Genomic DNA, 26,457 nt, shown 5'->3' with positions numbered 1-26,457 from the left:
TGGGCAGTCGAACAGGCCCTGAACGACCGGGATCGGGGGTAACCTCGAGAGAACCGATGCGCCATTTGGGTCAGAGATTGCAGGTGATTGTTTGGTGGGCGATCATTGGCCTGGACTACGCAACCGGCTTGACAGAAGGCCAAGAATCCGGCTTTGGTTGATATGCCTTGGGAAGCAGCGGGCGGAGCGAACGCTATTGTACCGTATCTGTCGAAGCAGCTTCCATCTGCCGTTGCCACTCCGTCGAAGGCCGGGTCCAAGGAGAATATGCCGGGAAGGCCAGCCGGATGAACATCGACATTCAGAAGGGATTGTCGTGCTCCGAGCTTGCCGGAACCGACTGTAACATGGACAATTAGTGTCAAAGTACAGATACCAGTTAAAAAAAGTCCGCTGTCACATCGCAATTGGATTCGACAACCCACAAAGTTGGAGGCTGCTCGGGCGGCCCCTTGTTCCCTGCAATAGACCAGGAAAAGCAAGCCACGGACAGTCAGGGCCACCGTTCCTCCGCATGCATCCTACATGTACATGTATAACTTTGTGGTAATCAGTCGGGGCAGGACAGGGGGTGCCCATCCCCGTGGAACAGCGACAGAAAGCGCCAGTAGTATGCTGTCAGAAGCTTTCTGATCAACCATTGCACAGGAGGCGTGCGACATGGATGGAACCTGTGTGTGTGGGCGCAGTAATACTGATAGTATTTGATGTACTGTGAAAAAGGGTTATGTGGTGACGGTGCGGATAGGGCCCCGTTTCGACCGTTCCAGTTGCGACTCGCTGCTATGTTCAAGGAGATCGGAGTACCTAGATTGAGATGGATGGACGTCTGCCTCTGCTCTGGTACCTGTGTAGGTACAAGATGTGGGAACAGACATTCAGAAAGATGGTGTGGTAGAGAAAGAGCTTGATCCATGCTTAGGTGGAAAAGGACCAGGCCTAAAAGGGGTGTGATGCCAAGCTGGGCGCTACGCTGGTGCCCAGGCCCAGCGCCGGAGCATGCTTCCTCATCAGTGCTAATGGGCCCCCGCGATGGCTGTCCTTCACTGGGGACGTCAACTGCCAAACGAACCGCAACACTGAACATCCTGGCGCTCCGGGGCCCTCAAGCCTGGCCCCGATCCTCTTCTAAAGCCCCCATGCGCCCCCCGACTCGAGCAGGCACGGTTCTCCAGCTTTGCCGCACGGTTCACCCTGGACCTCGACCCACGACGAGGACTCAATGAGACAGGACGGCCAGAAAATCATCAGCCCACCATTCTTGCCGTTTCCCCCATCACCAACCAACATCCCTCGAAAGGCGCTGCCGCTGCCGCTGCCGCTCCCGCCTCCTCCGCCTTCGCCGCCGCCGTATCTGTCTCGAACCGCGGCCCCGACTGTCATGTCGCTCTTGGCGATCTCGGAGCCATCCTCACTATCGCCGTAGCTTCACAGCGACAGCCGGCCGCAGTGCCCTCTCGATGGCCAGAAATCGCCGCTCCAAGAAACGTTCAGGGACCTGCCCTAGATCGCGCGCTCACCACAACCAGTCGCTTGACGGAATCGGCACGGGCACTATGTCTACGCTGTCCACCGAAGGCAAGTCGAGCGACGGAGGACTTTCTAGCGACAGACTGGACAGCGAAGGCGGCACCTACACCGAGATGACCAGCGTCACGGGCTCAGAGGAGCTCAACAGCGCCGTTGGGGCCCTTGCCGCCGACAATGACGCCGATGCGAACATGAGCGACGACCACTCGACCTCTGCCCCCAACGATAGCGAATACCCAGCCCTGGTGGATGCGCATGATCCCGACGAGCCATTGCCCACCGAGCGCGACATGGAAATGTTGGTTTTCCCTTCCTTACATCCCCCGCATCGCGTGCGACCGGCCCGCATATTCCACGTGGCCCAGAGACTGACAAGACGGACTCGTCGCACAGGGCGTCAACACGATCTATCACAGAGCAAGACTTGGACTATCGGTGGGAACACGGTCGACGGTACTGTGGCCCGCACTACCATATGCCCAATGACGAGTACGAACAATGCCGAATGAGCTTGATCCACCGTATCTACTTTGACATTTTCGACGGCGAACTCTCATCGGTTGCGCTTCACGATCCCGACAGGATATTAGATATTGGTACCGGCATTGGCGAATGGGCGATTGCTGTGTCAGACGCCTTCCCTGATTGCGAGGTGATTGGGACCGACATATCCGCTATACAACCAACGTCTGTACCGGCGAATTGCTTCTTCGAAATTGACGATGCCGAGCTTGAGTGGACGAGAGAGCCGGATTCTTTTGATCTGGTTCATTTTCGAGACATGCTGGGCGCCTTTGAAGATTGGAACTTCATCTACCAGGAGGCATTCACGGTGATCAAGCCCGGCGGCTGGATAGAGCTGATGGACATCGACGACTCTAGCAGCGCTCTGAAAGCGTTCCTCTCATCTTTTCCCGAAGAATCGGATATTCACCGTCTCGCGAGGGATCTCACTCTTTCCACCGCAAAGAGCGGCCGGCCGCGAGGGTTGCAACACCTCAGCCCTTCGCTGTTACACAGGGCGGGCTTTGTAGACATTAAGATGACGGAACACGTCATCCCCATCAATATTGAGGCTGGCGGCGGCAAGCTGTGGCTCATCTCCTGCATCGATGGACTGGAGGCTTCAACACTACGACCGCTGACACAGCACATGGGATGGGAAGCGGACGAGGTCAAGGAGGCATGCTTGAACGTCGCCCGCGAAATGACACGCTTCGCAAGAGATCCGATCAAGGCGAAAGGCCTCAATGTGAAGATTCGGTCAGTCGTCGGGAGGAAGCCGACGGCAACGGTACCACAGGAGGAACAGGGGCGAGGCGAGGAGCTGGAGTTCGTGCCTCAAGTCGTCACGCATGATATGAGACTGGATTAGTCAGTATCGGCTTTTCGGCGATGGAGTGGATGGATCTAGAAGGGAAGGAGGCCCTCTTCTGAGTCCCTAACTTTTGCCAGTTGTCTCCGAGGATGTGGGCGGATAGGACGATACCCAGGGACTCTATTTGGATGAACGTCCATGCTGGCAGGGGTACTGAAGCGCTTCACCTTTGGCGTATCAGTGGCGGATGGCTTTTTGCGTGTGTTTCAGCAAACATTGAGGCGTTGTTGTTGTTGTACCTTCTTCTGTCACCGTAGGGATGCTTCTCAAGCAGGCGTTGGATTGAGACGGGAGTATGGATGGAATCACCCGCCATTGGGCAATGATCAGCCAAAGTGCTGGCCCAGAATTGGTTGAACGTGGTTGTCAGTTACGATCTACCATGTCAGACGTGGAAATACAGCCAGGGTTCATGATTACAACCCTGCATTCCCTGCATTCCTGTGTGACCGCTCATGCAGGTTGTTTTCGCATCCGCAGGTCATGTTGATCACGTCGAGATTGTGGCTAGGTAGATATACTCACTCTTCTATTCAGCGGTCCTCCAGTGCGGGCGCTCGCTCAGCACCGAAGGACCTCCACAGGCTAAAAGTGGAGACGTGAGCTCGACGCATCCTCAACCAACGACATCATCCCTCCAGCCACCTCAGGCGAAGCTCACCCAGAGCTCGCTGCCTTGTCAACAACGACATCCCCGCCAGTCTCGATCCTCGGCAACGACACCACACAGCTCAGTTGGCTCCTGGGACGACGGGCGAACGAAGAGATTCAATCCACCGATTTTTACAACAAGCGAAACGACAGTGCATGGCAACACCAGCTCGATAAAACAGCCACCATGGCACTCACCACCTCCGATGGCCTCGGTGCCGTCCTCGACACGGATGAACTGCCCATGTTCGTCGTCGAGCGAGTGCAGCTGCAATTCTCCGTCGCCGCCGATTTTGTAGCGGCCCAGGTGGCGAACAACGTCCTCGTCCTCGCCCTGTCGAATGGGCGCATCCTGCGCATCGATCTCAACAAGCCAGAAGACATTGATGGTTTGTCCGCCATCGTGTCTCGACGTATCAGCGGGCGAGGCTAACACAGTGATAGACATTGACCTCCCGAAAAAGACCTCCGAAGTAGGCGTCATCCGCCGCATGTTCCTCGACCCCACGGCATCGCATCTTCTTATTTGCACGGCACTCGGCGAAAACTACTACCTGCACTCGCAGCACAAGAATCCCCGACCGCTGGCTAGGTTGCGAGGCGTCTCGATAGAAAGTGTCGCATGGAATCCCTCATTGCCAACCGCATCGACGCGCGAAATCATTCTGGGTGCCTCGGACGGCAACATCTACGAAGCCCTTATTGAGGCGACCTCTGAGTTCTACAAGAAGGACATACGCTTGAAGAACCTCCACCGGCTGCAAGATGGCCCTATTACCGGTCTCTGGGCGGATGCGCCGCAGGGGAAATCTGACGTCCGACGGCTCATGATCGCGCAGCAGAGTAGGCTCTTCCACCTCTCTGGCAAGATTGGCAATGGGTACGACAGCCATGGTTCCGTGTACACCAAAGTTTTCGAGTCCGAGCAGCCTACAATACATGAACTGTCGCGAGCTTCAGGTGCGGCACCATCTTCGCTCGTCGTGTCCCCGGATCCGCCCGAAACGAACCCCTACGACGACGAAGAGGCCGAGAGGGCGTATGCGTGGTTGACATCGCAGGGCGTCTTCCACGGCAAGCTGTTGACAGATGCTGATGCAGAACTGGGCAAGAAGGTATTCGCCGGCTCAAAACTTCAGGCGCGAACGGACTTGATTCACGCCGAGGCATCGAAGAGGAGAGGATCACCCGAGTTCGTGGATGCCATTGCACTTACTCAATGGCACATCCTGCACTTGGTTGGTGGCCGTGTAGTAGCCACCAATCGGCTGACAGGGGCCATCGTGTACGACCAAATAGTTCTCGACGCCGGACAGACCGCTCTCGGGCTGTACGTGGATCTGCAGAAGAATACGTTCTGGCTCTTTACCAGCCAGGAGATTTTTGAGGTTGTTGTCACAGACGAAGACCGCAGCATTTGGCAGATCATGCTCAAAATGCAGCAGTTTGACGGTGCGCTACAACATGCGAAGACTACAACGCAGAAAGAAACAGTAGCTACAGCATACGGTGATTACTTGGTGGGCAAAGGCCACTTCCTGGAAGCGGCTGCGGTGTACGGACGCAGTAACAAGCCCTTTGAAGAGGTCGCACTATCGCTCATCGACAATGCGCAGCCTGACGCTTTGCGAAAGTATTTGCTCGCCAAGCTTGGGTCTCTGAAGAAGGCTGCCATTATGCAAAGAGTCATGATTGCAAGCTGGCTTGTGGAGGTCTTCATGGCCAAGCTGAACTCGCTTGATGATACGATCATATCACAGGCTGAACTGACCGAAAACCTCAACCCGAAACAGTCGAAGGAACAACTTCAGGACGTTGAGAAAGAGTACAAAGAATTCGTCAATAAGTACAAGCAAGACCTTGATAAACGAACAGTATACGACGTTGTCAGCTCGCATGGCCGCGAGCGGGAACTGCTCTACTTTGCCAACGCGGTCAACGATTACAACTACGTCCTGTCCTACTGGGTCCAGCGCGAGAGGTGGCCAGAAGTCCTCAATGTGCTGAAGAAGCAGACAGATCCAGAAGTCTTTTACCGCTACAGTACTGTGCTCATGACCCATGTTGCAACAGATCTGGTGGAGATTTTAATGCGGCACTCGGACCTGAAGCCGCGAAGCCTCATCCCCGCACTCTTGGAGTACAACCGCAACTTCAAGGGGCCACTTCCCCAAAACCAGGCAGTTCGTTATTTGCAATACATCATCAACCAGGTCAAGTCGAAAGACTCAGCTGTCCACAATACCCTGGTCTCCATTCATGCGTCTCATCCTTCCTCCGATGAGGCCGGCCTGCTCGCATACCTGGAGGCTCAGGGCGACGAACCCGACTACGACCCCGACTTTGCGCTGCGCCTGTGCATCCAACACCACCGAACACTGTCGTGCGTTCACATCTACACGAGCATGGGCCAGTACCTACAGGCAGTAGATCTGGCTCTCTCCCATGATGCCATTGAGCTGGCGTCTGTCATTGCTGACCGGCCCATGTCGAATCCGCCTCTGCGCAAGCGGCTGTGGCTCGCCGTAGCCCGCAAGGTCATCACCCAGTCAGACGGCATCAAGACAGCGATCGAATTCCTTAAGAGGTGCGACCTTCTCAAGATTGAAGATCTGATCCCCTTCTTCCCAGACTTTGTCGTCATCGATGATTTCAAAGAAGAGATCTGCGCGGCGCTCGAAGACTACAGCCGGAACATTGACGGACTCAAGAAGGAGATGGACGAGTCGTCGCAGACAGCCGCCAACATCAAGGTCGACATTGCCGCCCTCGATCAACGATACGCCATTGTCGAGCCGGGCGAGAAGTGCTACGTTTGTGGGCTTCCGCTGTTGAGCCGTCAATTCTTCGTGTTCCCGTGCCAGCACTCGTTCCACTCGGACTGCCTCGGGCGAAAGGTGCTCGAGCAAGCCGGCGTCGGGACGAGCAAGAGAATCAAGGAGCTGCAGGTGCAGATCAGCAAGGGACTCGTCAGTGGCGTGAAGAGGGAGGCCATGATTATGGAGCTGGACTCGCTCGTTGCTTCGGCTTGGTACGTTTACACGACAACCCCTTCCATCAAGGTTTGCCTGACTCATCCTGTGTGCAGTATTCTATGCAGCGACTTTGCCATCAAGAGGATCGATGAACCATTTGTCACAACGAGGGACAACCTTGTCGAGTGGGTTGTGTGAGTATAAAGTCCGGGCATGGTTTGTGCTGTACATACTGCGGGACCGCTGCACGAGCGTGGGTGTCGGGGAGTACCCTGTGGGTGGAATACAATTCAGCTTTGCGATTGAACGGTGGCTTTTGAACGGTGACGTGAGTGATGGACGTGGCATTTATAATGGCGACAATATGAAGAGCTGTGCACGAACTTCAGGTTGGTATTTTTTGTTTCTCTTCATCAATAACGTACGACTGAACCCGCAACTTCATTCGCGCAGTCAAAGTGATCTGAGCGCTGTCACTACTGATTCTCCGGCCTGAGAGAGCGCGAACGCCAATCTTGTCCGCATCCATATCAAAGGCAGCATTCCGACCTGAGCGAGTGCGAACGCCAATCTTGTCCGCATCCATATCAAAGGCAGCATTCCGAGCATATATGTCACTAAGAGGAGGGCTCTCAGATCTCGCACACCGTCACATCAACTTTCGACCTAGTGAGCATCAAAATGGCAACGATGACCCCGTACAACCCCAGCACCTCGGCAAAGATGAGAATCAGTACCATCCCAGAGTAGAGCCTGGGCTGCTGGGTGCTCGCTCTCACTGTCAAGCACATGCGTACATTAGCCGAAGCACTACTCCTGCGGGTGAAGGGGAGGGCGGGGTGGCCAGGATGAGAGGGAGGTGGAAGAGGGGAGGGGGAGGGGTGACGAAAACGCACCGCCCGCATCGCCGACGATGCCAATGCTGAAACCAGCCGCCATGCCGCTCAGCCCGACGGCGAGCCCGGCACCGAGCTGCAGGAAGGCCGCGAAGAGGGTCGTCTTCTCCCTGAGGTCGCCGGCAATGAGGACGGAGGCGACGAGGCCGTAGATGGCCAGGATCTGGGCCATGACGGCGCACAGCGTGTTCTGCATGAGGCGGTCGGGGCGCAGGACGCCGGAGGCGAAGATGGCGGGGGCCGACTTGGCGGTGCCGTAGGAGGCGCCGATGACGGTCAGCGTGATGGCTGAGCAGCAGCCCAGGGCGCCGAAGACGGGCTGTCATTTTTGGGGGGGGGAATTGTCAGAGTGACTGCCACTAGGGATCGTGGATGGGAATTTCGACAGAGATGGGGGTGGTGGGCTTACGGCATATGCTGGGCTGCCGGCATTTTCGGGGAAGAGGTTAGCTGGGCACGTCTTGATGTGTAGGGTGCCCTTTGACGAACCAGCGGTACATGCTTGCAACGAGATCCATGGCGGGCGAAGAGGAGAGTACGGTTTGCATGAGAATGGCCAGGTCAGGGGAGGGGCACTACGAGGCACGGCATCCTTCAGAATTTCGGTTCATCGTCGCGAGTTATACGGAGTCCATTCCAGGCAGACATTTAGCAAATATTGTACGGGAGGCACAGCCGTCGGGCTGATTATCTCGGTCTTCAGCCTCACGGCTTACTTTAAGCTGATGCAGGCACGCCGACCACCCAAGCCGAATGGTGCAACGGCCGAGGCATGTCGCTTCATCGCAGATCGAGAGTGTCATGCCAAGATTCGTGGCTTGCCGGCTCCCTCTCAATTTTCCTGGAAGATCAATCGACGTCCAGGCATCCAGATAAAGCGAAGGATGATTGGTGATGGTGGTGTAGGTCTGCCTGGTGTTTCGAGATGTCGTCTGACTGGCCGACAGATGGCATGACGGGCCTGGGCATTACATAAGCCACTGGACGCACAGCCCCCCCTCTCCTTGTGGAACCTGCCCCATGTTCTCAGGACATCACGGCGATCATGTCCAGCACGCGCCACTCCTCAGATCCATCAGTCACCATCGCTACCATGATCATGATCCGCGTCCACGCCATCGGCCTGTCCTTTCACCGTCGTCCGAAGTCTGAAATCGGTCTGATGGAATCCCAGAGCGAAACATAACAGCCCCACCATGCTTGGACTGGGAACACTTGCGAACGAACCGGGTCTCACGGGTTGCTGCTGTATGACGCTTCAAACACGCTGCATATTCGCCGGTCTTCATCAACATTGCGCCGTCGCCGAAGGGAAGCAGACAAAGCCATCCCTCGGCATGTTAGCTTGTGTACGACAAGCTTTGCGGCAAGCACTCTGTTCGCCTTGGCCCGAGATAACAGTACGGGGATCTGCGTTCGGGCGCGGAGCACCATGTTCATGGAATACCCACGACGCCCCGTCTCGCTGACGACTCCCCAGCCCTATGATCTGCTCTGCCGATTGCGTCCATGGCAATTTCGAATTGGGCTGCCTTGCCTGAATGGTTTAGGTGGCATGGCTGCGGCGGTTCCAGACCTGTCTGATGATCCACGCGAGTTGTAACAGAAGTCGCTCGGCTCCCTGACGCCCAGACGTCCTTCGTGTTTCAACCTCGCGCCCACGCCCTCTCTTTGGTCCCCTGACCCGACTCGAGCGCGCAGTGACACACCGCCGCCCTCACACTTGTCGCTGGTGACGAGCTCTTCACGGCTTTCCAAACAAGCGACTCCTCTGGGCCCCCGCAAGCATGATGACCTTGTAGCATTCACTTCTCTACTTTCCCCTCTGTGAGGCCGTCGGGGTGAAAATCGCTTTCGGGCTCCTCAGCCAAAAACACCTAGCCGTGTCACCCAGCGTACCGTGCTCCCCGCCGTCTTGTTTCCTGACCCATTGTTCTATTCCAAGACGATCTGCCAGTCTCTCGGGTTTCTCGTCTTTTCATGCCCTTGACCCTGCTTGCGAAGCCATCCTTCTTTTGCTACCCTCGCATATCATCATCGGTACTCTCCGACACCAAACACTCATCCCTCTTCTTTTGTTCTTGACTCTGCTCACCCGTATTTCTCCTTTCGTCTACCTGTATACTCACTTTGTCTGTCCCGCCTATCTGCGCGCAGGACCGTCGCTAATACTGAGGGCTCCTCCATATCAACAACCATACGACTCCAAGCGGACTTTAATTTCTTGTCAATCTACAGCTCAAAACCCTTGCACGAGCATCGCCTTCTATTCTTCTTCCCGGCCCGGCGTCGACTTACCTCTTGGGAGGCCCTTTCCAGTCCTTCATTCGACGAATAGAACATTGATTGCTTTTTATCCGTCAGTCAGCCCGATGGTATCGCAACACGCTTCTTGTGTTTCCTGAGTTCTGCCCCGCCCCCGGCACCGGTCTGCCAACAAGGTCGCCGGCTGTCCTTCACCTTCATTCTCCGCCATCATGAGGACAATACCAATATGGGTTCTCTCCTCCATACTGCTGTCTTCGACTGGCGAGGCCGTCGCATTACGGAAGAGAGACGGCAGTCCCGCCCGGGTCATCGGTTTCGACTTGGAAAGCAAGATCATCCAGGCTCCAAACGACAAGAATAGCATGCGGCGGAGAAATACTGTTACAGCTTCATTAGACAACCTGGTACGTACGGCGCCATCGGCCAGCTAGGAACATACCACTGACCGGCACCCTCTCAGCAAACCCTGTACTTTGTCAACGCCACTCTCGGCAACCCTCCCCAGCCGTTCCGCCTGCATCTGGATACAGGCAGCAGTGACCTCTGGGTCAACACCGCCAGCTCACAGCTCTGTCAGGAGGTCCCTAATCCTTGTGCCCTATCGGGCATGTACGCTGCCAATCAGTCGTCATCATACAACTATCTCGGCAGCTATTTCAACATCTCCTACGTCGACGGGTCCGGCGCCACGGGTGACTACGTGACTGACGATTTCAACATTGGCGGCACCGTGCTCACTGATTTCCAGTTTGGTATCGGCTATGAGAGCTCAGCTGCGCAGGGCATTCTGGGTGTCGGCTATCCCATGAATGAGGTCCAGGTCGGCCGAGCAGGGATGGATCCGTATGACAACATTGCGGCCAAGATGAAAGCGCAAGGTCTTATTCAGTCCAACGCCTTCAGTCTGTACCTCAACAGCCTCAGCGCTTCAACCGGCAGCATCCTGTTCGGCGGTGTGGATACGGAGCACTTTGTTGGCGAGCTTCAGACACTCCCCATTCAGATGCATGCCGACATCCACTCCGAGTTCCTTGTGACGCTGACCGATGTGACTCTTGGTTCTACCACCATGGGCTCCGACCTGGCCATTGCCGTCCTCCTCGACTCGGGATCGTCCCTCTCCTACCTGCCGGACGCCATGGTCAAGGAGATTTACTCGATGGTCGGTGCCGTCTACCAAGAAGAGCAAGCGGTCGCTTTCGTGCCCTGCGCGCTCCGCCAGTCCCCGGCCAACATGACCTTCACCTTCTCCAAGCCGAAAATCACCGTGCCCATCAGCGAGCTTGTTCTCGACCTCTTCAAGATTACGGGCCGTCAGCCTACGTTCTCGAACGGCGCGCCCGCCTGCCTCTTCGGGCTCGCCCCAGCAGGTGCGGGCACTCATGTCCTGGGCGACACTTTTATGCGCTCCGCCTACATTGTGTATGACATGGAAAACAACGAAATCTCGCTGGCGCAGACGCGTTTCAACGCGACGAGATCCAACATTTTGGAGATTGGCACGGGCCGCAGCTCGGTGCCGTCGGCCATCACGGTTGCAGAGCCGGTGGCTGCCACGCATGGACTCCGCGGTGGAGGCGCCGCGGCCGCGCAGAGCGCGGCGTATGCATTGACACCACTGGCTGGGCCATTTCTGGCTGGCGTCATCAGTGGGATCGTTGGGTTTGTGTCATTTTTTATGTGAAGCATTGGGAGCGAAGACGGTGACCTTTATACATTTGCATCGCGACGGCGTCTTGTTTTTCTCGTCACTTCAAGAAAGAAGCCTAGGTAGTTCCATCGGGAAGTATCGTTCTGCATATATGTATGTACAAGACGATACGAATCATAAATGAAGCGTTGGATTTTGAGATGGATCCTCTTCACAACCTGTTCCGTGATAGTCTTGAACTTTTGTCAAGGGAAGACGGTAGTTGGTCTGGCCTTTGTCCCAACCTGACCTACGTCCCACTGACAACGAGGCTGTGTGCTATACGGCTTAGCAAGGTAGCTCCCATTGGCCGTTCATGCGATCCTGATGCAAGGTAGCGACGGCCGCAAGAACACCTCGTTATCTGGCCTCATGTATTTAGCCGAAATGCCGACCAAAGAGATGTGAACCAATTGACGCGCTAGCAGAGCCAAGTCTCTTCCACCCAATTGCCCACTGTAACACGGTCGGGAGTACTTTGCCGCGTTAGCAGCAACACCGCATCACGGAAACGGCAGTCCAATCCTGCAAGCGCGAACATGAGGCTTCCCAGCTTCATCGACCCAACCTCGAAATAAGAAATTGGAGCTCCGCCCGCCATCGGCAACGACGACATCCCAACACGTCGCGTGCAGTCGCCACACGATACATATCACCGAACCTCCTTCCGATCGATCCCCGACGGGCCCTGCCGCATCGCCGCGGCGACTCGGCGCACAGCCATGGCCGCGCAACCATCAACATCCACGTCGGCGTCGACACCCACACCCTCGGCCACACCTGTCGGCGCGACAGCCTCTTCCTCATCAGCAGCCGCCTCAGCCAACGGCAACGATGACGCGTCTCAAGCTGATGCCCAGGCCAAGCCCGCGCCTGCCGTTCTCGTGCGCGACAAGGAATCCTTCCAGAAACTCATGGTCGAACGCTATGTGACGCGCGACTGGGAAAACCAGGCCGCCCAGGGCATCGCCATGCGGTACAACGCCGACAGCTTCCAGCGCTACAACGACAAAATCGCTGAGTACAAGATTATACGCGAGTCCCACCGCCAGTATTTCCCGCCCGCCCGGCTCTATGGCGAGGGCTACGCCGGTTGGGGCAACGGCCACACAGAGATCGACCCACGGGTCAAGACGGCGTTCCCAACCCAAATTCTCTACCCAGCTTTCAAGCCGCGACTTGGAAAGAGGCGATCGCCGCCGTTGACGTGGAAGAAAAAGGACATCAAGAAGCAGGCGGAGCAGCACGAAGAGCTGGTGCCTGTGCGCATCGACGTCGACACGGACAAGCTGAAGCTGCGCGATACTTTCACGTGGAACCTCCACGACCGGATCGTGCACCTGGACACATTTGCGCAGACGCTCATCGAAGATATAGGTTTGGAGATGGGCCCGGCGAATAAGCACGTCCACGACGCCATTGTGCACCAGATGCACGACCAGCTGATGGACTTTTACCCCTTTGCCTTTTCCGAAGAGGATGCCCTCGATCCCGAGCTCCCCTACTCAGCGTACAAGAACGACGAGATGAGGATACTGATCAAGCTGAACATCACGATCGGTCAGCATACATTGGTGGACCAGTTCGAGTGGGAGATCAACAACCCTCTGAACTCGCCTGAAGAGTTTGCCGCCACGATGGCTCGCGATCTGTCCCTCTCCGGCGAATTCACGACCGCCATCGCGCACTGCATTCGAGAGCAAACCCAGCTCTTCACGCGCAGCCTTTACGGCGTCGGCCATCCCTTTGATGGGCGCCCTGTGGAAGATCCCGACCTCATCAACGCTTTCCTGCCATCGCCACTACCCGCCGTCTTCCGACCACAGCAACAAGCAAAGGAGTACGCGCCATACCTCTATGAGCTGAACGACATTGATATAGAACGCAACGAGCTTGTCTTCTCCCGAGAGCAGAGGCGACAGAAGAGGTCCATCAACAGGCGAGGCGGACCTCAGCTCCCCGATCTCAAGGACCGTCAACGAACAATCCGCACGCTCATCGTCTCGTCTGTGTTACCCGGCGCTGCTGCTAGCCTCGACGAGACAACGCTGTACAAGAGGGTCGCAGGAGCCCCCGGCACACGCAAGAGGCCAGGCGCCCGCGATGGCGATCTCTCCGAATCCGACTCGAGCGACGACTCAGGACCCGACTCGCCCGCCATCTCGCAGCTCGGCGGCGGCACGGCGAGGACGAGGGGCCTACGCGGGGCCGCAACAGCCGCCCAGCAACGCATGGCGAACCTGGGGCGCTCCGAGACCCCTGAGGCGAGCGTCATCCACCATCACGAGACGCGCAGGAATGCCGGCCGCTACGGCCGTGATCTGCGCGACGACACGGAGGAGCCGACGACCATGATCATCACGCTCAAAATCAACAAGGATAAGCTGAGGAGATTCCTGCAGAACCCGAGAGCACGAATCACCCCAAGCGGGTCGCAAACGCCAGGAACGCCGAGCATCAACAGGGCACCGAGCTCCATGCCGCCACCTTCGACCCCGGCTTCCAACAACCAGATGTTGCCCAAGGCTGGCACGCCGGCTGCTCCGCAAGCGCTGCTCGGCGGCGTGTCAGCACCGAACCCGGTCGAGGGGCAACCCCCTCCGCCACCGGTAAGAGACCTGGCGCGGCCCTGAAAGATGTACCCTCCAATGCTGACTGTCGCTATAGCCGCCCCCGCCCGAATGGCTCTCCCGAGGCCTCCAGGAACTCCGCGAGACGTATCCCCACGATCAGTTCGAAGGCATCATGCGCCACTCCTGCATCAACCCTGAGACCGAATTGCCCGTGGTCATCCCCGCTGGCCAGCCGACACCTCCCGGGCACCGCTGGATGTTCCTCCCGCGCATCCGCTGCACGGACTGTCCTGGCAAGTCGTACACGCCGGGGCCGGACATGACGACGGGCAACTTTGAGCGGCACCTGGGGCTGGGCAACCATCGCAAGAACGTGGATAAACGGTGCGGGTTCGATACGCGGCCGAAACTCAAGGTCGAGGCACCGGGGGTCTAGGTGAACCACCTGTCGCAAGAGACGTTGGATTTCCTGGCGACCTTTTCTCCTGGCCCGGAGATGGGCTACGACGACAGCACAGGGATGCTGTGAATGCCTCCCCACGTCTCGTCCACGGCTAGACAGGCCAGGACGGGAGAATGGGAGGCGTGCAGATGCATTCTCTTGGATTTTACACCCCTACGCTTACTGGAATGATGGGGAGATGCGGTCTGCGCAGTCCTTCAACCAGACAAGCCAACGCTGGGAATTATACTGGGTTCAGGTTCAGTTCCTTCAACGCCTGTCCGCCTCGAACAGCATCTGGACACAGCTGGAGGCAGCCAACCGATCCGTTCGAGCCCAAGCGACCTGACAGCTGACGCATCATGCTGTCCTCTTCCACGCTTATCGACAGTCTCCGTATGCCAGTACAGGCTCGCGCCACCGGCCAAGGTACTTTGTTTCTCTCCCAACCGAAAAAAACACATCAGGCCACTCTGTATAGTACGACCCTGGGAAGTAGAAGGCACAGTGTACCCTTCCATTCTTAATCCCTGTAGACAAAGCTGTTTGCGAGCAGCGGGCTGGGCGGGTTCCTCATCATTTTGCACCCTTATTTGTTGTACTCTCTCGCCCCATTTTTGCTCCCTCATCATTGAATGTCGTTGTGTCGGTTTTTTCTTTTCATCATTTTTTTCCCCTTTGGCTTTCATTATGGCAGGCGCTTGGTATGGGTTGGGAGAAAGATGGAAGACGGCTGCGCGGTTGATGGGAGCTATCAGGAACTCGGAGCTGACAGATCTGGAGGCGGAAGGCCAGGAGGAGAAGGAGGGTGAAGAACAGGATTGCTAAGACAAGAGACGTTCTGTGGGTGGGGGAGGGGGGTTTTGCTGCTAGGTGTAGAGAAGGGAAATACCACAGGGCTGAGGCCTGTTACTGTCAGTTGTTGCTGTGTTCTCTTGGGCCCCTTGTTGTCGTGATGGTGTGGATCTGTCATTCAGGGGCTGATGGCGAGGCTCGCGAGCAACGATGCTGGCTCTGGGACTGCCGCTTCCATGCAGTTGCTGGTCGACGGCGATTGAGAGAGGAAGCACGCCTGCACCAACACCCATGAGCCTGGCTGCTAGGGCGGACTTGTCTGCGTGGTTCCTGTTATTGACATGAAGCTTGAGAAAGGGCAAGAGGCAGTGGTTTGTTTCCTAGGCTTGTATGGGGACATGGAGATGGAACCTGCATGTTCACGCCTTGGGCTCAGCCACCTTTGCATACTGACATGTTGCGTTTGTCGGCTTGCAGGCAACAGTATATCAAGGCATTCTACCAACATGGATATAGAACTGATGACGTGACTGTTCCGTCAGCTCTTTCGAACGGTATCTTGGTTCCTGATGCTTCTTCCACGACGATCTTCCTACTTCGACCCCTATCTTAGTGTGTGAGGCTCATGGCCGACAGCTGTGGCAGTGCAGGGGACTCCGAAGGCGAACCTCAGACATGTGTGATCTGTCCAAGAGCGACTTGGCGCCTCTTTTCCCGTCTTCCAGAATTAGAAAGGCAAGTGTCTGACAGACATCACTTCCCTATGATTTTCGGTACAAACGTTCCACGCTGTAGCTTACGTAACGACACATGAGGTGATTGATGCCAAATCATCCCTGCTCAGCTTTCGTTGAGCGTAAGTGAAGCTGGTGTGAACAAAGACAGCAAGGAATTCCCGCCTCCAGACGTGGTTTCAAAACTTCCTGCCTCATCTCTTCAAATTGCCAGGCGACGCGAACGACCCGTGTATCTTGCCATTTCCTACAGCACATGTGCCTCCATTGTGAACTTTGGGCATCTCTCTCTCTTCGCTCTACCACGGCCAGCTCGCCATCATGCCGCACCCCCGGGAACCAGACGCCAACGCGATCTCTGCCACACAGCACAAACTATACTTTGCCTACGGCTCGAATCTGAGCACGACACAGATGAAGAGCCGCTGCCCCGCCTCGACGCCCGTCGGCCTCGCCTTCCTCCCCGCTCCATGGGAGTGGCTCATCAACGAGCGCGGCTACGCCAACGTTGTCTACCGCCGGTCAGAGAACGTGGATACCACTGGCACGAGCACGAGCACGGCCACGGGAACCGGCGTCTACGGCGTGCTCTACCGCCTGCCGCCTGCTGACGAAGAGCTGCTGGATGGGTACGAGGGCGTGCCGATCGCGTACGAAAAGGTGACGCTGCCCGTCGTCGTCTTCGCGCCTGGGGAGCAGCAGGGGCCCGGCGGAGGGCACGAAGCGGAGGCGCTGGTGTACGTGAATTTTCACTGTGTTGGCAAGGGGGAGCCGCTGGATGAGTATGTTGGCAGGATGAATCGCGGGATCAGCGAGGCGAAGGAGGCGTTTGGGTTGCCGGGTTGGTACGTTGACAAGGTCATGAGGCCGTTCATTCCGCTTGATGAACCGACAGCCGTTTCATGATGGAACGGGCTCGGATCTATTGTTACTGATGGAAGAAAGACGCCCGCGGTGGTGTGTGATGTTGTTGCTGCCTGCCGTTTGTCTGATGATGGATTAGCTGGCCCTTGAAATGATGATCGATGAAAATGAACCCCGTCTGGAGCAATGACGGTCTAGTCTATAGCAATCACCTCGTGACGCAGCAGGACGCAACGAGGAAGAGGGCTATGATCATCACTCCTACTTGGAGGAGATGCTCCAAGCCTTGCCCCACGCAGAAAGCGGAACCATCAAGAACAACACGGAAAGGCTTGCTGTGGAAGCCACACTGCCAATGATGTACTGCACCGCTCAAGGTCTCTCGGCGAAAGGCCAACGGAAGCTTGTAAAGACGACGATGGTTCTCGGCATTCATTTGGATGCCCGATGCCCTGACGTGATACCTAGCTCCAGCTACCTCTCAGCCCAGAGGGAAGCTCGAACTCCCAAGTCACGAGAGCTCGACAGCAAGTATCCCTCACGCTTCAACAGGGCTGGAGACTACATCCCCAGAGGCAAAGTGACACGGGCGAAGAGGGGCAGGTCGAGCGGCTTGGGCGCTTCCCAGGCCAGGCAGGCTCTGTGCCCCGCACCGAAAAACCCATCGATGCCACTCGCGCTCACACTTGGCCCCAGAACAGGCGAAAATACAGCAAACACCCTAAATACTACCCCTCCTTCTGTACCTCGTGCGACACACTCCCTCCTCCCCCCACTCACCACAACTTTCCTCGACCGAGCCTTCGATCGAGTCTTCCCGGCTACAGCATCCCCCCCTCCCTTTCCCATCAAGTAGTGTTTTGCCATCGAGAAATCAGTCACCATGGCGGAAAAGCAGGAGGCCGTTGGTGAGTAGCTCTCTCTTGTCCCTAGTGCCCATGACCGATGCTCCTCGGGTGGGTGCGTCACGTCACCTCGAGCTGCACCCGGTCGCCGTACCCCGCCATCCAACAACAGCTCTCGAGACGGCACCACGCGACGCTGACCCCTCTGGCCCCGCGCGACGTGCCGAATGCCTTTGATATCGCGCTGACACAGCTTGCAGACTACACGCTCAACAACCCTGACACCCTCACCAAGTACAAGACGGCTGCCCAGATCTCCGAGAAGGTCCTCGCCGAGGTCACCAAGCTGATCGTGCCCGGCGCCAAGATCGTTGAGATCTGCCAGAAGGGTGATGCCCTCATTGAGGAGGAGCTCGCCAAGGTCTACCGTGGCAAGAAGGTCACCAAGGGTAGGCCTGCCGTCCCCTGCCGTCCCGTCCAGAGAGAGCGCCGTGCTAACCTTCTGTCTCAGGTTTCTCCCACCCCACGACCGTCTCGCCCTCTTCCTTCGTCACCCCTTACACGCCCCTGACCACCGACGAGTCTGAGGCTGCCGTCGAGATCAAGGCCGATGAGCCCATCAAGATCCAGCTCGGTGCCCAGATCGATGGCTTCGGCTCCATCGTTTGCGACACCGTCATCGCCGGCGCCGAGGGCGAGGTCACTGGCCGCAACGCCGACCTGGTCCTCGCCACGTACTACGCCAATGAGCTTCTCCTCCGCCTCATGATCCCCCCTGGCACCCTCGGCTCCGACGACGAGAAGGCCAAGGCCGCCTCGACCAAGGCGCCTACCCAGACCAAGATCACCAGCCTGCTCGAGAAGGTCGTCAAGAGCTACGACTGCAGCCTGGTCGAGTCCACGACCTCGTGGCTGTTCGACCGCAACGAGATCGAGGGCACCAAGAAGATCGTCCTCGCGCCCGGCGAGGGCTCCAAGGGCGAGGGCGTCCCCGAGCTCGGCGAGGTCTGGGGTGTTGAGACGGGTGTCTCTCTGGGCTCCGGCAAGGTCAAGCAGTACGAGAACCGCACCACTCTGCACCGCCGCACCCTCCAGACCTACGGCCTCAAGCGCCCCACGTCGCGCAAGATCCTCTCCGAGGTTGTCAAGAAGTTCGGCGTCTTCCCCTTCAGCTTGCGCCAGCTTGAGGACGAGCGTGATGCCAAAACTGGTGTCGTCGAGTGCGTCCGCAGCAACGTCTTCCGCCAGTACGAGGTCGTTGGTGACAAGGACAACTCGCCTGTTGGCCGTCTCCTGACCACCATTGGTATGTGAAGTCACCTGGTTTCGGTTCTCCAGGAGGCCGTCATGAAAAAAAAAACAGTTATGGATTCATGTACTGACGATTTACAGCCATCACCAAGAACGGCATCACCAAGCTTGGTGCCGCGCCTGCGCTTGACTTGAGCAAGTACAAGACGGATAAGAAGATTGAGGATGAGGAGATTCTCAAGATCCTCGAGCAGCCCATCGCCAGAAATACCGGCAAGAAGAAGAACAACAAGAAGAAGAAGAAGCCCGCCAAGAAGGCCGCCGCCGCCGCCGAGGAGAGCTCGGAGGAGGAGAGCGACGACGAGTAAGCTGGTGGCGGACGTTGTGGAGCAGCGATGGATGAATGCCTCGTCGAAGGGCCTGCGAAGCCGATGGGGCTTGCGCAGGACCCACAAACTTGTTTTCGCGAAGAGGTAGACCTGCTGCCCCTGCTTGGGCTGCCCTGGCCTGGCTCACGATGTGGGACGACACGGGTTGGTACGAAAAATGCTGGATCGTGTTGATGGCCCGCGTGGGCGCACTTCGGGATACATACCGATGCACGCGCAGTGTAGGGCTGCTGCATCATCCTGTATGCCTTGTTAGCTAGCTAGGTCTGCGGTTGGCAGCAGGAGGGCATCAGAAGTACCCGATGCAGCCTCGTCAAGGACACCAAGAAAGAAACAAGAAGAGGGTTCATCGGTCGCAGAACGTCGTGGTCTTCAGCCAGCACAGCCCGGTGAGAAGTGTATTGCGTCGGCATTAGTCAGTGAGAGGACTGCATCTGCATATACGTGAATGGCCAATCGACCCGACCCGGCCTGACAAGTCACGGCGCGGCATATTCTGCTGGTGTTTCTGCATCTCCGTCCGGCTCATTTCGTGGAGGGTCACGTCTGGCAAAATGGAGGAGGTTGGGGTCCGTGGCCGGGTAAGGTATGGTACGGGCTGGTATGCAGTGCTCTGGGTCCACGTACTCAGCAATACCGAACACTGATTCAGGGGCTACGAGATCGTGATGACCTGCAAGCCTAATCAGAGTTCATGGGGATGCAGGAGGAGCAGAAAGGCCACGAGAGGGGGGGAGCCTCAACGCCCAAAGAGCCCGGACCGCCGTTGCAGCCCTCCACCCTCCCCGTGGAGCGCTGCGCCGGAGCAGCAGTCTCGGGTTGCTATAGCAGTGCGAATGTGGGACTGTCGTGGGCGGCCGGGTGATGGGATTCATGACCCCCTGGATCAGGTGTGCTGAGCATCAGCGATCTGGAAGGTCAGTCAGCCCGAGAATGGGAACCCAGAAAAGAAAAAAAGCTTGTCAGATAGAGTATGTTAAAGAGTCGGTCTGTACCTCAGGCCGAGGGGCAAAGATTTCCGGTTGCCGATGGGATGATGCAATCAAGCGAGAGGGGAGGCCATCGATGGGGCGAGGCAGCGGTTCGGGGATAGAGTGGCTTTTCCGCCGCTGACAGGGACTCTGGTCTGTTCTGTACGGACGCTCGGGTTGTGCGGCCCTGGGAAGAGGTTGAGGGTGGTCCCTGGTAGAGCGCCTGGCAGCATCGTCAGGGGCTGATTCATGGTCTCTTGGTGTACCAGACCATGGATCGCCTGCACCTGTGTGATGGGTTATCGAGGCCCTAGGGAGAACCTGATGGCGTGTCCATCCTGGAGCCTGGAGAGAGCTGCCTCGCCGATGAAGGATGGGACGCCGGATGAGTAGAAGACAGTGGGTGGTGTGTCCAGACACCTGCGATCGGGTGATGTGGACAGGTGAGGCGAAGAGGTGCTGCAGTGTCATCAAGGACGCCTCATGGCACTTTCTGGGCACGGCATGTCCTATCATTTGGTGGGCGATGCCCCGAGCCAGACGCGTCTGGTGGACAACGCCTATAGCCTCGAGGGAGGATGCCCTATCACTGCCTACACGGGTGGTTGCTTGGCAGGCCATCATGACCTAAGCACCCGCTGGAGGAGGCCGAGACATGCCCCCCAAAGGGCCCCCATGCCCGCTGGCTGGGGCTTCTCTCGGTGGCTCAACCAAGGCACGGCCACGCTATTACGGAGCCTCTGCGCCTGCGAGAAAGAGCTTCGACGTCTCTCAGCCTTTGGCACCCTTCCCTCTCCCTCCCCCCCCTTGGATCAACCGCGTCGAGATAGGGGATACGCGAAGCATTTTGAGTCGCTCGCCACTTTGGAGCATCAGAGAAGTAGACATGCCACTTTTTACCCAATACGAAGCACGAGACTAACCGCACGCGCAGGTGTTATATCTCTCCCTATCTTTTTTTCCCCATCTCTGGAGAGCGTGTGTCGAGGCCCCAGCCAGGGGGGCGCAACGGCGAAGCTCGAGCTTGAGGCGCGACGCAGAAAAACCCCGACCGCACCTCCCACGACGCGCACCGTCGCGATTGCGACCAACAGGAGCCCATCCGGTTGTTTTGGCACTATACCGTCGCGATAGGAAAACGACAGAGAAGGAGGAAGGAGGTGGTCGTGGCGGCGGACGTCGAGAAGGCAGAAGCAGAAGCAGAAGAAGAAGAGGATTTCGAGGAGGAGCTTCGCAGGATGGCCACGAGCACGCGAGCGACACGGTCGCGATTCTCGAGCCCGCTTCAGCTGCCTACGGCCAACACCAACGCGGGTCCTGGCCCGAGCCCTCTGGAGACGTCGAGGAGCTCGGTCAACGACGCGACGACCAAGACGTTCCTGCAGAAGTGGCTGGAACCTTCCGTGCAGAGTAAACCGAGCTATGAGGACCACGGACTCGTGCGGTACGGCGTCACCGAGGGCATGGTGCCGCTTGGCGAGATGCCCAAGTCGATCCCCGTCGCGAAGAAGAAGGAAGGCCAGCCGGTGCGCAGGATCATTCTGAAGAAGAGCACGGCGCACCTCCAGGCAGCGCAGGCGACCGCGCGAGCCTCGGCCACAGCTGCCGCATCCACGCCCACGCCGCCGGCGACCAAGACGGAATTCGATCGAAGATCTTCTTACAGCACGGTTGCTGAAGGGGTGGAAACGACGGCTGTCGACAGCGACGGCGCTGGTGCTGATGCGGCCGCGTCGGTCGTGCTGGGAACCAAGCCAGAGTCTGGCTCTGGCTCCGCACCAGACAGTGTGACGCCCGCCTCCCCCTCTCCGCAACCTCTCGCCCAGGAAGCATCAGCACCTGCAGCCGCGGAAAAGCCCATGCGGCGAGCACTGCCTACCAACGAGTCGGACGACGAGCACGATCAGAAGAGCACCGGCACCAAGACGACGACGACGCTGCGCAATCCCCTGTCGAGGCGGAGCCTCAACAGAGTCTCTACGGGTCGACGCGCTTCCACTTCGCACCAACCCGCCGCCGTCTCTACTTCGACGCCTGTTCCTGCCTCAGCCTCAGCCTCCACTCCCACTCCCACGCCTACCGCTGCTTCCGCCCCTGCGACAGATCTCACGACGGCCGCTCCCGAACAGACCGTGCCTGCCAGGGAGCGCATCGAAAGGGTCATTGAGCAAGCGATTCACGAGGCACTCGATCACTGCCGCTATCCCACGGCATGGGCTCTGCGTACGCTTTACGACGAAAAGTCCTCCGACGCGCATTTTCTCACTCTGGTCGAGTCCATCTTTTCTCAGACTGCCGACTCGTCGGTCGTTGACGAGTTTGCGAAGCTCATCGAGGCGAAGAAGAGGGAAGGTAACAAGGAAAATCGAGCCCGCGATCACTTTGGCCCACCGTCGCCAAATCCCAACGGCATGAGCGGACAAAAAAGGAAGCGTGCACCGTACGCCAAACTCATCACGCTCGATCTCACCAAGGCAAGACGTCCGAGTTCACCTGAACCCACACCTGCGCCTGCGGTGCCGCCTCCAGTCGTCGAGGCGCCCGCGCCCGTGCCAGCAACGCCCATTGGTGTGACGCCGTCAAAGAGGAAGCACAAATCGCGAAAGCAGCACACAGCATCGCCGTTCATGGCGAAACCCTCGACCATCGGCGATGGCGGCGCCCTCGTCACGCCGTCTCGGAGGCGTGCTCGTCGGGACTCCGCAGGCAGCGACTCGTCTGCTCTGTCGGAGCTTTCGGGCTCGCCTTCTCTGCCGTCGCCTACGCCTGCAGCTATCCGTGATCGCAACGTCGAAGGGGCTGCCGCCCCCGCGACGAGCGCCAAGATCATCTTCAACGAACTGCGGCCCAGTCGACAACGCAACGCAAAAACCACAAAGATGATCGTCGACGCACCCGACCCCTCGGCCTTGTCATCCTCGGGCAGCCCTGCGCCTGCTGATCCTGCCATATCGGACATTCCCTCGTCGCCCCAATTTGCTGACGCAGTTCCCGCTCGTAGGCCGGTCGGCAGGCCAGCTAAGGGCTCCAAGACGACACGAGCGGCGAAGGCAAATGCCAAGGCGTCTGCGCAGGGAAAGAGCAACAACGAGGTCAGCGCTGTGGACGAAGCCAACACGGCCAGGCGGAGAACGGCGCGGCTTCAGAGCAACTTTGCCGACGTCGATGCCCCCGAGGAGAGCTCAATCCGCGGCGAGACGCAGAACAGCGCCAGCGCCAGCGCGAATGCGACCAGCGCCATCGATCCGCCCTTCTGGGACGAGCTCGAGGCCCCCGTGTCCACGCCAATCGCGGGTTTGCCGACACGCAAGACGCGACAGTCGGTGGCAGGGAACGCCAGCGTACCAGGAACGCAGGCCAACGGGCGAACCACGCGGTCCAACAAGAGGGGATTTGATGAGCTCGAAGCCTCCTCGCCGACAGCTCGTTCGTTCCCACCCGATGTAGCCTCGAATGTGAACTCGTCCAGAGCTGGCACGCCCGTCAGCACGCGGGCTGTCAAAAAGCAACGCACCGGCACCGGGCTGCGTGTCAAGTCATCGTGCGTATATTTTCCCTCCCTTGCGAGCAGCGAGGCGCATCATCAATCCATCGCGTGTCCTCTGTCCTCGTCTCATGCTCTTCCGATCTAACACACACTCTCTCTCTCCTAGGCCCAAGAAGAAGACCATCGGCACTGCAGCAGGCGTACCTCGCCAGAGCGGAGAGGGACATCCTTTCTCATCTAGCGGGGCTCACTTCAATTCGGTACGTGCTTGTGCTTTGCGTGTGGTTTCTCTGCATTTCTCTGCATTTCCTCATCATTTCCTCATCACTACATCCATGCTCTGCTCGTCATGTGGGTGGATCTGAGTGAGCCTGGCTTTGTCTTGCTCGATCTGGCTCGATGGCCCCCATTCTCCCTCTCCTCACCCACGCCAGGCCCAGCCCATCCCCCCCCCCCCTCGTCATGCCAACGGGTTGGCCGCCCACGCACAGAGTTTTAGCGACCAGCTCATCTCCCACTTTTATTTGCCCGCAATCCCGGTCACCTGCTCAGCATACGCGGTCCCCCCCCCTTGGCAGACAAATTTGGCTAATTCGAGGTGGCAGGATGACAACGACGATTATTGCTCGGCGTGCGGCGGCGTAGGTGAACTCGTCTGCTGTGAGCACTGCTCCCGGTCCTTCCATTTCGAGTGCGTCGATCTGCTCGTCGACGAGCCTCTCCCTGATGAATGGTTTTGTCAACGGTGCATCGGAACGAGGTTTCCGACCCGATCATCTGACAAGAGGCCGGGCCATTTCGGTGCCCTCCTGGCGGTGCTTGACAAGACCAATCCAGGGGCGTTTGAGCTGCCGCAGCACATCCAGACCTACTTTGAAAATGTGCGAGCTGGTCCTCAGGGGGACTACGAGGAAGAAAACGCCGTGGTGCCCAAGGTTCCCAAGTATGTGAAAGCGTCCCTCTTGCCGCCCTCGTCGGCGGCAGCGGCCATTGTGCGCATGTCAGCTGACTTGTACCAGGAAACGAGGTGGTTACGAGGAGGCGCCGGACTTCCACAAAGTCCGCGATGCAGATGGGTCGCCAGTCTTGTGCCACAACTGCCAGCAAGCGACGGCCAGCGACCGTTCCATCATTCCGTGCAGCATTTGTGGTCTGCACTGGCATCTGGACTGTCTCGACCCGCCGCTCGCCATCCCGCCGGTTCTGCGCACCTGGGTCTGCCCGGCTCACAATGATGACTTGCTGGCGAAGCTTCCCGGCAGCCTCGCCCCCGCCCACAAGTATCGCAAGATTCGCGATGCCACGGTTATCACCCCGCTGTACAGTCGTGGCATGAAGAACAATGGCTTCATCGAGGTCATCAACGACGAGTCTGACAATGACAGCGGATGGAACGACGTTACCTCGTTTGGCCGTACCTACCGCTTGCCCGAGAAGGGCATCGTCTTGGATTTTGTCTCACAGTATGTTTCGTTCTGCTAGAATGCTGAGGTTCTAGTTACTGACTTGTCCAGGGTTCTCCGGAGGAAACCCGTTGCTCCAGCAGCCCCCGACGACGAACAACTGGAGGCTGCGCCAGAGTCGCGCCCCATGATCGGCCAGGTGTCGATCACGGAACACCAGGCAGCGCTGAACCTGGCTCAGCTGCGCGAATCCAACAGCGACGGTATTTCTCAGCTCACCACAGCTCTTCTGGTAGGTTTTGAGACGGACCATCCTGCAACGTCGCATTTCCTAACAACCGTCCAGGATAACGCCGATCCTGCTGTCCTGTCGCTCATAGCGCGCGGCGACGCCACGAACCTCGCCAGCGGCAACCTGGGCCAGCGAGACCAGCAGAGCCTTCAGGCCATGCTCGCGGAGTGCAAGGCCATGGAAGCACGCATCCATGCTGCGTTGGCGGGCCAGAGCCCCACGGCCCGCGACGGCGATGCTCTATCCGCAAAGACTGAGTCGGCCGAGGTCGATCTTCCTACACCTGCCACGACAGGCCCAGATCACCTCGAGTCTGCCAACAGCAAATCCGACCAGGGTGAGGCCGGCATTATGGATGTCGATTAAGTTGTCACTCATACACTCTCTCCGACCACGTAATACCCCTTTTCTGTGTCCGAGTGTACCACGCGAGACGTGGTCTTCGGACTGGGCACGGCGAATAAACGACACTCTCGATTTTTCATTCCAGGGTCTCCATTTCTTACTTTTCTCATAAATTGATTCCCCCCCCACATCGGTGGATGGCCCGGCGTTGAATGGAGAACTGCGTCTCTTTTTCTTCTCGTGCCCGTTCACCCAGCCACCCCATGTTCGCCACCCCCCTCCAAAAACAAAAGGGGAACGGACATTCCTGGGACCGGCGGGCTCGGGTGGCGCGACGCTTCGGCAGCTTTGGTTTATTACTTTTCTTCTTCTAGCGCCCCGGGACCCATGGTCTTTCGAAGGTGGATAGGGTGGGAGCGCGAAGGGGTTGCGCGCCGGGTGCGTTGACTGTCTTGCGGCACCGAGGCCGTTTGAAGATCTCCTCATCCCGAGGGACTGCGAGGACATATCCTCCTCGCTTTGCCGTCGAGCGAGGAGCGTGCGGCATAGGAGTTCGAGGGCCTGAATGGCCATGGAGAGAAGAGAGGAGGGCGAGGCAGACGGATACACTTTTACGAGCGCGACGGCGCGCGAGGTTTCCCGGTAGGCTAGGGAACGTGTTGTATCATACTTGCCGAG

At 58.0% G+C, this 26,457-nt stretch overlaps 8 protein-coding genes across 8 annotated transcripts; 7 read left to right on the top strand and 1 right to left on the bottom strand.

Moving 5' to 3' along the window:
- Positions 1-1,460: 1,460 nt before the first annotated feature.
- Positions 1,461-2,905, top strand: D7B24_002852 (uncharacterized protein; the record flags this gene model as incomplete). The annotated part of the gene is made up of 2 exons (XM_028637049.1): positions 1,461-1,828; positions 1,924-2,905. The coding sequence occupies 2 exons, from the start codon at positions 1,461-1,463 to the stop codon at positions 2,903-2,905; spliced, it is 1,350 nt and encodes a 449-aa protein (XP_028490993.1).
- An 841-nt stretch (positions 2,906-3,746) lies between these two features.
- On the top strand, positions 3,747-6,732 carry D7B24_002851 (uncharacterized protein; the record flags this gene model as incomplete). Its single annotated transcript, XM_028637048.1, has 3 exons — positions 3,747-3,948; positions 4,004-6,590; positions 6,648-6,732. 3 exons carry the CDS (start codon positions 3,747-3,749, stop codon positions 6,730-6,732), a joined length of 2,874 nt encoding a protein of 957 aa, XP_028490992.1.
- A 434-nt stretch (positions 6,733-7,166) lies between these two features.
- ATP6V0C (V-type proton ATPase 16 kDa proteolipid subunit) lies at positions 7,167-8,214 on the bottom strand (the record flags this gene model as incomplete). The annotated part of the gene is made up of 4 exons (XM_028637047.1): positions 7,167-7,312; positions 7,431-7,749; positions 7,840-8,005; positions 8,147-8,214. 4 exons carry the CDS (start codon positions 8,212-8,214, stop codon positions 7,167-7,169), a joined length of 699 nt encoding a protein of 232 aa, XP_028490991.1.
- A 1,693-nt stretch (positions 8,215-9,907) lies between these two features.
- On the top strand, positions 9,908-11,382 carry D7B24_002849 (uncharacterized protein; the record flags this gene model as incomplete). The annotated part of the gene is made up of 2 exons (XM_028637046.1): positions 9,908-10,102; positions 10,159-11,382. The coding sequence occupies 2 exons, from the start codon at positions 9,908-9,910 to the stop codon at positions 11,380-11,382; spliced, it is 1,419 nt and encodes a 472-aa protein (XP_028490990.1).
- A 728-nt stretch (positions 11,383-12,110) lies between these two features.
- Positions 12,111-14,397, top strand: SNF5 (SWI/SNF chromatin-remodeling complex subunit; the record flags this gene model as incomplete). The annotated part of the gene is made up of 2 exons (XM_028637045.1): positions 12,111-13,997; positions 14,056-14,397. The coding sequence occupies 2 exons, from the start codon at positions 12,111-12,113 to the stop codon at positions 14,395-14,397; spliced, it is 2,229 nt and encodes a 742-aa protein (XP_028490989.1).
- A 1,856-nt stretch (positions 14,398-16,253) lies between these two features.
- Positions 16,254-16,838, top strand: D7B24_002847 (uncharacterized protein; the record flags this gene model as incomplete). Its single annotated transcript, XM_028637044.1, has 1 exon — positions 16,254-16,838. The coding sequence occupies one exon, from the start codon at positions 16,254-16,256 to the stop codon at positions 16,836-16,838; it is 585 nt and encodes a 194-aa protein (XP_028490988.1).
- Positions 16,839-17,734: 896 nt separating this feature from the next.
- On the top strand, positions 17,735-19,260 carry D7B24_002846 (uncharacterized protein; the record flags this gene model as incomplete). Its single annotated transcript, XM_028637043.1, has 4 exons — positions 17,735-17,756; positions 17,902-18,090; positions 18,153-18,947; positions 19,034-19,260. 4 exons carry the CDS (start codon positions 17,735-17,737, stop codon positions 19,258-19,260), a joined length of 1,233 nt encoding a protein of 410 aa, XP_028490987.1.
- Positions 19,261-21,490: 2,230 nt separating this feature from the next.
- D7B24_002845 (uncharacterized protein) lies at positions 21,491-25,800 on the top strand (the record flags this gene model as incomplete). The annotated part of the gene is made up of 6 exons (XM_028637042.1): positions 21,491-23,793; positions 23,906-23,999; positions 24,345-24,682; positions 24,759-25,202; positions 25,266-25,434; positions 25,489-25,800. The coding sequence occupies 6 exons, from the start codon at positions 21,491-21,493 to the stop codon at positions 25,798-25,800; spliced, it is 3,660 nt and encodes a 1,219-aa protein (XP_028490986.1).
- Positions 25,801-26,457: the final 657 nt, after the last annotated feature.

This window comes from Verticillium nonalfalfae, assembly GCF_003724135.2.
Source record: "Verticillium nonalfalfae strain VnAa140/NRRL 66861 chromosome Unknown scaffold_173, whole genome shotgun sequence".
NCBI classification, from domain to species: Eukaryota; Fungi; Ascomycota; class Sordariomycetes; order Glomerellales; family Plectosphaerellaceae; genus Verticillium; species Verticillium nonalfalfae.
The sequence above is the reverse complement of the archived record's forward strand: the minus strand, read 5'-3'. Positions and strand labels throughout refer to the sequence as shown.